A 12,538-nucleotide genomic window follows, 5' to 3' on the forward strand; every position below is an offset into this window, starting at 1 on the left:
TATATTTTTTTCTTGGTAGCCTGGAGTGCTTCCACTTTCCCTCCCCTTGCCAGTAATCAGTATTGAGCAGTTACATGCATTCAAATTAGCAAAATTACAAGGGTACCCAAAAAGCCAGTTTTCACATTTCATATAATATAATATCATACAACTGAATACTGCTTCATTAAAAATGTTTGTTCAGAAAACACACCAGTACTCAGATTAACCTGGGAAATGAAAGTCATATTACTGTTTTTTGTTGAAAATGCAGTACATTATTATGCAGACTGAGAGGGGTTCCCAAACTTTTTCATATGACTGTAATTGTAGCTGACAATACTGTTAATTTTAGTTAGCATTGAAGAGCAGTTCTTGAGTTTTCTTCTTGAGTAGAATAGGTCCCATCCCATTTCTGGCTTATGTAGCCATCTTTATTAGTTTGCAACTGGCTTTGCATCTGGGGAATTTGCTTAAAATCAACATGATAATTGATTATCATTGTAAAGGTCCCATCATAAGCACAGGGAAAGACCCATAGGTATTCATCAGGTCCTGGGTAATGAATGGCAACTGACTGCCAACATAGTTTAATAACATGCCCTTTTTTCCTTGCCATTCATTCTATTTTTGGGAAACTGAGACATTCGTCTCCTAACTGAGAAGGGTGAATTTCTAAGATAAGGCAGTAATAATACACACATTGTTATTGGTGTTCCATTACAGTAAGGTTGGAAAGAGAATACCTTATCTGTTAAGGAAATAGTTGTTCATTCAGTCAGACAACACTGCTAATTTTCAAGGAGTAAGATACTTGAATATGGATATTGTTGTAGTGATGTTAAAATTCCATTCAACATCTGCAAATTAACCTCTTTGGGGTGCACTGTACATTAATCACTTTGTAACAAAATTATGCAAATTTGTCATTTCCAAATCTCTTTTAAAAACATTTCTACAAATCTTTGTTTTTTATGGACAACACCCAGTAAGATGGCAATATTCTCATTGTAATCATCCTGACTGGCTGCAGTATTAAAGATTACCATTGCATTCTCCTGCAGAGATTCCTGATAGCCAAGCTGTTCAGCCATCTGACGTCAGCTAGGAAAGCCCTGAAATACAAAATTCCTCACTTTAGACTAAATAAGATTCAGAACATAAAGATGTGGCTGTCATTGCGTTCATATCTAAAGGTAAGACATATGGCTCTTTGTTATACTGTATTGTGCTCTGTATCAAACACTAGTGCTTTAGCTAGCTTGCTAATAAGTGCTCTTTGTTTTTACCAGAGAAGAGGACCCCAAAGATCTGTGGATGTGATTGTGTCTTCAGTCTACTTAGTTACCCTTTCCATAGCATTCATTTGTTGCGCTCAGGTAATATTTTATTCATTCCTTGTGATAGTAAAAACATGCATCTGTAAATACATAACAGCAGCCTAGGCCCCAACATGGCCTCCCACATCAGGAGTAGAAACACAGTGCCGGCCAGCACAATGCTCAGCAGAGGGTAAAAATAAAACTGGGTAAATAGATAGACTGTGCAAAATAAAAAAAAATGTTTTCAATATAGTTAGTTAGCCGAAGATGTAATCTATAAATGCTGGAGTGAACAGATGTCTAACATAATATCCAGAACCCAACTTCATGCTTTGCAGCTCTTTGATTGGTTACCAGTCAGTAACCAGTCAGTGGAGGGGAGCAATATGGGACATAACTGTTCACTTAGTTTGACTTTGAATCTGACCTGCGTGCTGAGGATGAAAAGCAAACTCACTGAACAGTTATGTACCATGTGGCCCATCCATTAAATTGCTGACTAACTAAAAGCTTGGAAAACTGCAAAGGAGGAAGTTGGGTTCTGCCTATTATGTTAGATATTTGGTCACTCCAAATTTTACATTACATTTTACATAGATTACATTTTTGGCTAACTAACTATGTTAAAAACATTTTTTTAGTTTGCACAACCTATCATACTGCAGAGGGGTTTCCTATTTCAGGTAAAAACAATTTGCAGGAAACCTTGAGCAAGAAGATACTGCAAAAATATTCAGGTTCTCTATGAATACTACACTCAGCTTCCAATACCAACCCCAAAACACAGATATGAAAATATTCTTACACAGTGGAAAGGCTAAAGGCAAAAATAACCATCTTCCTACTTAAATATCGGGAAACTGCAATGAATATTTTTGCACAAGTAGTATACATATTTTGTGTTGAATTTGATATACAATGTCATACATATAGAGAGAGTACATAATACATTGACTAAATTAACCCTTGTTTTATCATTTTAAATATACCCAAACCATAACTTTCTTAAAATGTTACTAAAATATATTGTGTAATATATATGTATATATATCTATATTTATATAGTTCTTATAAAATGTGCATTGCTGTAAAATTGTACAATATAGAAAATTGCCCATAGAGGACAAGGAATTGAATAAATAGACAGATTAAGAGCCGTGTCATAAACAATGTTTTCTCTGCTGGTGCAGATATGCAGAATTCATTCAGTTTCTGTTGTTACAAAGGGCTGCTTACAATCTCTTCTGTTGAAATTATATCTTTAGTCTAGGTTATGTTTGCTTTTTCTTATTTGTTTTATGTAGGTCTTACATGGATATACCACTTTTCTGAACTCCGTACATAACTGGGAATTCTTAATTTGGGAGACAACACTCTTGATTTTCCTTCTACGTCTGACTTCTCTGGGCTCTGAAACAAACAAAAAGTATAGCAATGTTTCAGTCCTACTTACTGAAGAGGTAAGGCATTGTGGATCTCATCTTACAAATGCTGTGCAGGAATTTGGGTCACAGGCTTTACTGCATGTATACTGGATTCCCTAATTAAGCATTTTGTCTTCATACCACATTCTAAAATAACATTCACAAGGTTAGAGTTCAAACATATTTTTACTCATTTCAAACATACAGTTAACGATTTTAAAGATATTTAGAAAATATTCCTATAAGTCAATTTTATACTTCTAAAGTATATATACTAGTACCCCAACTTTCAAGTAAACAAGAAAAAACTGGTTTATGCTGCAACCATTCATTTCAAAATCATAATCTAAACCAAACTATAAACTACCTAATAACCATAACCAGGGCTACTTTACTAATTGGACCTAGAAGAGAGAGAGAACATAGCCATTTACGTTATGTTGATTCATTCTTAGCACTTGAAAATGCACACAAAAAGCACAGGTTAATACAAGGAAAAAAGAAAAAAAAATATATATATATTATATTACCTTTGTGAAGAATTTGCCCTTCTCTCTATCAAAATATAAACGGGCTTGGGATGTGTTGTCATCAAAGGATATAATACACATTAATAAATTATAATCCCAGTAGTAATAATGAAATAGTAGGGGCAGTGTACCCTCTTGTTCAGCATCAGTACAATAAATAGAGCTTTTGCTTGTTGTTTTATTCAAGAAAAATCTATGTTTTTTGTTATTTCTTGAGATAAAAATGGGAAAGCGAATCTTCTTTATGTTTGATCCTTGCGGGGTAGATGGTATAACTTTTATTGCCAGTGCATAGATAATGGAGTCTAGCTAACAAAAGAAATAACAAAAACAAAGATTTTCATGATAAAAACAGTATACTGCCCTTTTAAGGACCAAAAATAGTATTGACTCTATAAGGAATTTTGGATGTTTCCTTGGGCTTAGTATATAAACAAAATAAGCCAAACAAGTTAAAAAGTAAAAAAAAAAAGCAGCTGCTGTAAAAATCAGACATAAAATGCATTAGAGTATTTGCCATATGGACACAATGGGAAGGAGGCCGCTGCCCTGTAGAGATGCAGGGGGTCCACCTAAAAAACCTGTGCCTTCTGTTGTAAAGGGCACAGTCTCGAAAGAAAGCAGGTACCGGCACTCGAGGCAATGCAGATAGGGGATAAACCCCTTGTGTTTACTGAGCCACTCAAAGAAAACACAACAGTGTTGTGTTTTATACATTGGTCAGACTCTTCACATATCTATAGAAATTAATGCAGTAAACAGTTATTGTCTGTTCAAAATAAACAAAAATGGAACACAAAGATGCATTAGGATTCAAAATTTAAAAAAAACCACAAATTTATGCTCCATTTTTGTTCACATTGCACTATTTTGCCCTGTTGATATCATTTAGTTAAGTTTCTCATTGTGTTTAAAAAATCCTATAAATTTTTTACTTGCAGTACTTCAAATGTTGGTCTCTCATTAGACAAGGAATAACCCAACCTATTTTTGACCGACTCCTAATAAAGTACTGTTTGCAGTGTATGAAACACATATTTTTTATGTTTTGTTACTGTTGTTCATTGTTTTACAAAAAGTATTTTCCTGTCATTTACTATATCTGCCTATATATATTTTCTTTTGAAGATTAATTTATACCTTAAAATGGAAAAGAAGCCAAACAAAAAAGAGAAACTCTCTTTAGTAAATAATGTCCTAAAGCTATCATCCAAACTCATCAAAGTAAGTAAACAAAACTAGAAATAGTTTTTATAATCTAATTTTAAGTATAAAAGAAATCTATATACCACAATAACATTATTATTAAAGGGATGCGATGATAAAATGTTATTAAAGTGATACTGACACTAAAAAACTACTTTTTAAAATATGAATGTACATTAAAAGTTACCTATAGGTCATGCTGATTGTTTTTTGCTGAGAAGTTTGTTTTTATAAGTTATTGTTAGTTGAAGTTCCTAAACCTGACTGTTTTGCCAACCTGACTGTCCCACCTCAGCCTGTCAGTTAAAGTTTCTAATGCTTTCTGGCGAGGCCGCAAAGGCCCGCGCCTAGGGCAGAATAAATGAAGGGGTTAATTATGCTCGATTCTGGAGCACTAAGCGCTAAATGCTTAGGGGGTTATTTATTAAAGTCTGAATTTATCTTATTATTTTTTGCTACAAACTCTGATCAAATCCGCTCGGGTTTTTACGCTTATTTATAATTAAATTTTCCCGAAAATTTGCTTTGCGAGAAAAAATCTGATTTTCATTCATTTTTCTGACTTTTTCCTCCGATTTTCACGTAATTTTTACCCGAAAACTCTGAAAACTTCGGGGTATTGCCCGAAACCCAGCGCACATCAAAAAATCATTGGGACTTCTACCATTGACTTATATGCAACCTCGACAGGTCTGAGATGCCAAATTTTCAGATTCTGACTTTTTCATCCTCGGGGTTTAATAAATTCCAAAAAATGTGTGATTTTTTTAAAAGTCAGATTTTATAAAAAAAAAAATCCTTAGTGTTCCAGTAAGAAAGTATGCGCATGTGCGCAATCTTGTGTGATGGAGGGGGCGCCGGAGGGTGCTTGCCTCTGGGGGCCCTCAGTATGCAAAAAAGTAACAAGCAGCTCAGAGTGGGATGAACAATTGTGATTGTTATTTGTAAAGCATAATCAATTGTGTTTTACACCACAAGTTGTATTTAAAGTATAGCCACTTATTCAGCATGAATTCAATGAGTAGGGCTTGTGCTGAATATACTTTTTGCCTGTTGCTGTTATAACTAAGTTACTAGTGCACAGATAATTTCCCTGTATAATAATAAATGTGCTGGGTTTTATACTGGTATTACATGGGATGGGTTTTATACTGGTATTACAATTATCTACCTCACAAGGACAAAACATGGAGGGGCGTCATTATTCACTTAGATAGAATAATAGTCTGTAAGGCAAAATAGAGTTTCTTTACTTTTAAATAAGTGCTACTGTGCGAGTTCTAATGACCCAGGGCAGTTGTTCCTACAGCAAAACATTAAAGATAATTCTATTCATTTTCAAATTCAGTTGGAAATGAATGGAAATTAAATCCAAAATTGAGACTAATTCAGTTTCTAATTATTAATTCGAAAATCTTCCACTGAAATCATCTTTCATTAAAACTGCTAGTGTTCCATTAGGTCACCCAGATAGGAGCCATAAGCACCTGAGATTTGCACTCATACAGTTAGCTTTTATTATGATTGTAGTGTTACATTTTTGTATTTCTTTCATTATTCGGCAGGAAATTGACACACCTTTTCGACTGTATGGACTTGCTGTGAACCCTTTAATCTACAACATAACACGCGTAGTCATCCTTTCTGCTGTGTCAGGTGTCGTTAGTGACCTTTTGGGATTTAACATTAGGGTGAGTGTATATTACTGTGCATGCCAATGAACAAAATAATGAAACACTTTTCACAAAATATTGGATTAATGATTTTTAAACAATGTATTTTTACTGAAACAGGTAACAATGGCTTAGCAGAAAGTAAAATTAATACAGCATTAGCCACTTCAGTCAATGCCTTTGAACACAAGGGTAACTTACTTCAAGGGTAGTCAGTTCACACCTCACATCTATATCAGGGGCTTAACTACCATACAGACCCTGCAATCCCAAACCGACCATCGCAGGATCCGCTGGTGTTTATGTTGGCCTCCTTGCACCCTCCTGTCGCCTTAAATTCCAGCAAAGAAGCAAACGGGCAGGCCATCCCAAATATTTCTCTGCAGAGGGGAGTCTGGCTCTCAGTCTAGTTATGCCACTGACCTATATTTTGCAATTAGGTCCCTGACTTATAGTAATTATTGGACCACTATTTATACTTGGACTGCTCACATATATAACCTTCACTATTCTGGTGAATGTTTATTCACAGACTCCTGTCCTTTTACTTCTTTGCCTCAGCACCACAAGCTCTTGATAAACATCCATCCTCTTTCCTAAGGGGTTTCAGGAAAAATAGCATTGTCTCTACACCACCCCAGTTAATCAGCCATCCTCCCTTATTAGCCTCTCTACCAAATAAATCATTCCCATCTCCTATAACTTTTATAACTTAATAAGCAGATAATTCTGATCTGATCATGGTATGGAGGACAATATTTTTCAGTGGAATATTGCATGTTGGTTAGTTTTTAAGAACGATTATTTTGTCTATAAACAAATATGGGGAAAGTTTGCTTTCCTTTTTTTCCATATGATTAAAACATTCTAATCACTGGTTGCCATGGGTTACTGCCAGGAACAATTTAGCCAGCGTTGATAGACGAACCAAAATAAGCCATAGCTTTAAACAGTGCACAACAGTGTGATGCCTAAGGCAGAGCTTCTGTCATTGTTAAAGTCAATTGGTACAGGGTTTGCCATGGGAGGCAAACATGGAGCTATGTGAGTTAAGGGTGGTATTTCTGCATACCACTCAAAAAAAAATATAATTAAGCCTCAGAAAATAACTAGCAAGCCCACATAGGTTATACTCATGTGGTATATTGATTGGTGATATACGTACCTGTAAACAAATTGATGCTATGGGGCAGGATTCTGCTAGGTTATTGTATGGAATAAATTAAAAAAAAGTATTGACTCACACACAGCCTGGTGGTTTTTCTATTCAAAAACTTTTGTTCTGTGCTCTGCAGAAATAAAAAGCTATAGTTGATACCCCATTAAAGATCACAATTAACGTTGCAGGAATTCTAGCAGTGGATTGAAATTATAAGCAGTACAGTTTCTTGACATGTCCATAATGTTATTATGAGTTTTAATGCAATAAAGATTTTTTGCCCCAGAATTTGTCAAAATAAGGATTAAAACCATTCCAAATTAGAAATGGTACCAGTCAGGGATGCCCTCTCTTGCCGTTACTATACGTAATGACAATGGAACACATATCTAACACAATACAAAACAACCCAAACATCAGAGGAATACCCCTGGCAAGGGCAGAATATAAGACAGCAAGTTATGCAGATGATTTATTGTTATATATATATCACAACCATCAACTTCATTGCCAGAAATAATGGCAGCGCTGGAAAGATTTGGGACCCAAGCAACTTCAAGGTCAACCAAATCCAAAGCAATGGCCATTAAAACCAAATACGCTGGCAGACCTAAAGAAGAATTTTCCCTTTGTTTGGTCGCAGACGCACATTAAATATCTGGGAGTCATGGACCCTAGAAAGGCGGTAGACATGTATGCTCTCAACCACAATAGGATGATACAACAGATGAAGAAAGATCTAGAGGAATTGGATAAAGTACAGCTTTCCTGGTTCGTTAGAGCAAGTATATATATATATATATATATATATATATATATATATATATATATATATATATATATATATATATATATATATATATAAACAAGGGAAAGTTGTGCTCACCACTAGTTTTTAAAATCATTAGGCGGGGGTGCAATGAGGGTGTGACCACAAAATACATATAGACAAATACAAGGTTCCTCTGCACTCAACCCATTATCAATATATTTAAGACAGAGACATTTTGTGCATACTGCTACTGAAAAATGCCTTACCCTTTAAACAAAACAGGGATTGTTTGTCCATATATTGCAATATATTTAAGCTGGCCAACTACGTCAAAGTCATCCCATATCTGGCCAGTCCTATGCTCAATTTTCATTTGATTCATTAAGAATTCTATGGTTTCATTATACATTTTATAAAAGGGACGAATACGTTTTACCTGCAACTTACTAGCTGCTTTCAAAGTAAAACTCCCAAACTTGGCTGATCCCACTGGTGTCTAATAAAAGGGCAGCCAAGTTTGGGAGTTTTCATCCTTGAAAAAGGTCCCCAGGTGGGACCGAAACGTCGGATAAAAATGTGTTTTGTTTGAAAATAAACACTATTACTTCACTACAGAACAGTGTGTGCTGATCCTTCATAAGACTATATACGATTTATTGATCGTGCACCACTGGCAACATCTGTCTGAGTGCTGGTACTGTGGGACTGCATATATATATATATACGTACTTATACGTAATGAACGTACTTCCCAGGATTCTGTATATAATGCAAGCCTTGCCTTGCCAAACTCATTCTATGTTGAAATGCAAAAGCTGATCACAAAGTTCCTGGGAGGACGAAGGTCCAGCAGAATCTTGAGATCAATCTTGGTGAGACCAAAAGCAAAAAGAGGAATAGGACTTCCCAGATATCAGAACATATTCACAAGCAATAACAATGGCCAGGATACTGGAATGGCAACATCATCAATGTAGCAAAGATTGGGTACATATTGAACAGGATACTGGCAAAACATTGTTAGCAGCACTCCCATTGATATGCAAGTCGAACCTCCTGCCATATGATAAACACCTAATAATAACACAAAATATCCTAAAACATTGGGACCAAATAACAAGACAATATGACAAGATCATAAACCCTGCTTGTCCACTTATGCCAATAACTGGAAACCCCCAGTTCCTGACGGGCATGACAACTAGACGCTTCCTAAACTGGAAAGAGGGGAAATGTGTAAGAGCATACAAGGTGTTAAAGGAAAACTATACCCCCAAACAATGTAGGTCTCTATAGAAAGATATTGCATAAAACAGCTCATATGTAAAATCCTGCTTCATGTAAATAAACCATTTTCATAATAATATACTTTTCTAGTATGTGCCATTGGGTAATCATAAATAGAAAATTGCCATTTTAAAAAATAAGGGCCGCCCCCTGGGATCGTAGGATTCACTGTACTCACAAACATACCAACAAACCATACATGTTAGGTCACATGAGCCAATTAACAGACAGAGTTGTGTCTTTTGCTTCCACACTTCTTCCTGTTACAGTTAGAGTTGAAGTATTTCTGGTCAGGTGATCTCTGAGACAGCACACAGACCATCACGAAATGGTGGCTCAAGGCAAGAGATGTAAAAGGGCAAGATTTACTTAAATATATATTCCAGTTTGTTAAGATTCTTTAATATGCCACTTAATATGATATGAACTATCTGTTGCTTAAGTGTTCATTTTGGGGGTATAGTTTTCCTTTAAATGAGAGAGGATTACTCCCTATAAACAAAATAACACCGTTGATAGACCTGAAGCCAATGGATAGCTACCAATATGCCAAACTCACACACTGGTACAACTGAGCCCTGAAAGGAAAGATGGCAATAAATAATGCCACGCTTTTTGAGACTTTAATACAAGCCACTACCCCACCAACACACAGTGCTGGAGATGTCATAGAGAAGTGGGTACCCCATTCCACATTTGGTAGTCATGCCTCCACAGCAGACCATTCTGGGAACAGATCATTAAACATCTGAAACAAGCTCTAGGGTTAGACTTACCTGCAGCCCCAGAAACATTGCTACTATCCATGATACCAGGACCTATAAAGAACGTTAAAAAAGGCTGCATAAGATTTGCACTACAGGGAGCAAGGGTAGTTTTACCCAGGCACTGGAAATCCAGACCACCCCCTTCAGTGGGAGAATGGATAAAGGAAATAAAGGCAACTATGATATTGGAGGAACTGATTTCCTATGCAAATGGAATGCAGGAACAAAATATACCTACATGGACAGAGTGGACAATATATAAAGAAACAACGGAATATAAAAAAGCCATAACACCAGAAACCCTGTGAACATGCAGAATTTGTAGAAACAGAAGGGATAAAAGTGAGATGTTCAACCAAAATGAAAAATACTATAAGATGGGCTATATTCTTCCTCTTCTACTCTCTTTCCTTCACCCAACTTCTCTCTATTTTCTCTTCTTTCTATACACCAACAAGTTGCCAATGCAGAAATTACATTGAAATTGTGTATGTAATGTAAAATGGTGTTATTCTGTTATTTGTTGTATACATTTAAAAGGAAAAATGGAAAAATAAAGAATATACAAAAAAAAAAATAAGGATTAAAAGAATAAAAAGGAAGAGACTAGCAATTAAGCCTATTCAGTTAGTACAGTCTAACTGTGCTCCTAGAAATAGATTTCTCGTTATGATTCTTAGGCAACAGTTGCAAAATATTTTTGCCCAACATAAACACCTCATATTTTGCTTTAGTCAGTATACAAATGTAACATTTATAATTCATTTAGCCAAGCATTAAGCAGGATTCATTATTCAATTATTGTTAGCATAATTATGCTTAGCATAACAGAAAATGACAGCATGTATGTATGCTCTTTTTTTCAGCTCTGGAAAATAAAGCCATGAACCTACGGAAAGACTCAAGACTCAATCAAGAACGAATGTTCAAAGTATTATTCCCACACTGTTTAGTAAGAATATTAAACTTGGTGAACTATAGAAACTCTCTTTGAGAAGCGATGAGTGGATAAAAGCATTAATGCTGGCCTCCTCCACTGCCAGTATATGCATCCAAATTATACGTAACAAGACTAATAGCTCAAGTCAGAAGTGAGGTGTTCTAATTTTATTGCTGCATTCAAGACATACAAGACAGGATCAAAAGTTCCCCCTTTGCAGTGATGTCACACTTAGGGGGGGGCGTGGTGACAAGAGGGGAGATAGGCAGCAGGAGCAGAAGAACCCAAACTAGGGGTAGGCAGTAGAATTTTCAAAAGGTACTTGCCCAGTGTACCCCCTCCACCCTTGTTCCCTAGGCAGGTGACTCTTCTGCCTACCCCATGTTTCAGCCCTGGTGTAGTGACACCTAGTGGTACATAGGTTCAGGTTATTGTGAAGAAGTATTCTCACCAGTTTAGAGGCACCTTGGTACCCTCCAGTTAAAGCCTGTGTCCTTTTTAAAGCCTTTTTGTCCTTTTTCTGCTGAACATCCCTACACAGGCAAGGTGTATTCTGGGAGTGCTACTTCCACACTACTATTTTTCGGTGAAGCAAATGCTACTCTTGCACATTAAGTCTGCTTAACTCAAAACTCCTATGAGTGTGCCAAGACAGAAGCTGATATCCACTGCCTACATCGTTCATTGCATCCCTATTCCCCTACTACTTTAAGGTACATAAGGTACATTAGGGTAACAATTTAGATACTGGGGCCTAGCACATCCACATCTGGTACTAGATGGAGATCAGAGAGGTGCTCCCTCCCATTAAAATGGGTTGTTCATCTTTAAATTAAGTTTTATTATAATGTAGAGGCTGTTATACTGAGACAATTTGCAATTGGTTTTATTTTTTTTAATTATCTGTGATTTCAGAGTAATTTGGCTTTTTATTCAGCAGCCCTTCAATTTGCAATCTCAGCAATTTGGTTGTTAGGGTCCAAATTACCCTAGCAATCATGCATTGATTTTAATAAGAGACTGGAATATGAATAGGAGAGGGCCTGAACAGAAATAAACAATACATTTATAGCCTTACTGAGCATTTGTTTTTTTAGATGTGGTCAGTGAAAGCAGGAAAGAGTGTATGTATGTATATATATATATATATATATATATATATATATATATATATATATATATATATATTGCTTCAAACTGGCTACTGACTGGAAAAAGCCACTAAAAGCAAACAAATCAACTGAAAAGTATAAGTATTTGTTATTAACTGTTATTTTATAGTAAGGTTTTATATTTAAATACTATGGTTTAATTCTTATAGTTTTTTTCTGTCTTGGGTGCTAAATAGCAAAGTTTGGTGTGCTATTGTGCTTACAGCAAGTTTGTCACAACCTGCATTACTTTGCAGTTAGTTTTCCCTCAGTTTGAGGGGGTGGGGTTTGATTAGTTGCACCTGAAGAGACTGTATAAATAACACTG

General features: G+C 35.8%; 1 protein-coding gene across 5 annotated transcripts in view; it reads left to right on the top strand.

The window, feature by feature from the left end:
• LOC108708169 (protein PHTF1-like) overlaps positions 1-11,942 on the top strand; it is a 59,710-nt gene extending 47,768 nt beyond the window's left edge. For all 5 annotated transcript variants that reach the window (XM_041582061.1, XM_041582064.1, XM_041582062.1 and 2 more), the window contains 6 exons: positions 1,044-1,175; positions 1,272-1,358; positions 2,606-2,761; positions 4,384-4,479; positions 6,027-6,152; positions 10,986-11,942. In XM_041582061.1, coding sequence (XP_041437995.1) covers positions 1,044-1,175; positions 1,272-1,358; positions 2,606-2,761; positions 4,384-4,479; positions 6,027-6,152; positions 10,986-11,006 — 618 coding nt within the window. In that variant the 3' untranslated portion in view covers positions 11,007-11,942. The remainder of the gene's footprint in view (positions 1-1,043; positions 1,176-1,271; positions 1,359-2,605; positions 2,762-4,383; positions 4,480-6,026; positions 6,153-10,985) is intronic.
• Positions 11,943-12,538: the final 596 nt, after the last annotated feature.

Source organism: Xenopus laevis, chromosome 2L (assembly GCF_017654675.1).
Source record: "Xenopus laevis strain J_2021 chromosome 2L, Xenopus_laevis_v10.1, whole genome shotgun sequence".
Lineage (NCBI taxonomy): Eukaryota > Metazoa > Chordata > Amphibia > Anura > Pipidae > Xenopus > Xenopus laevis.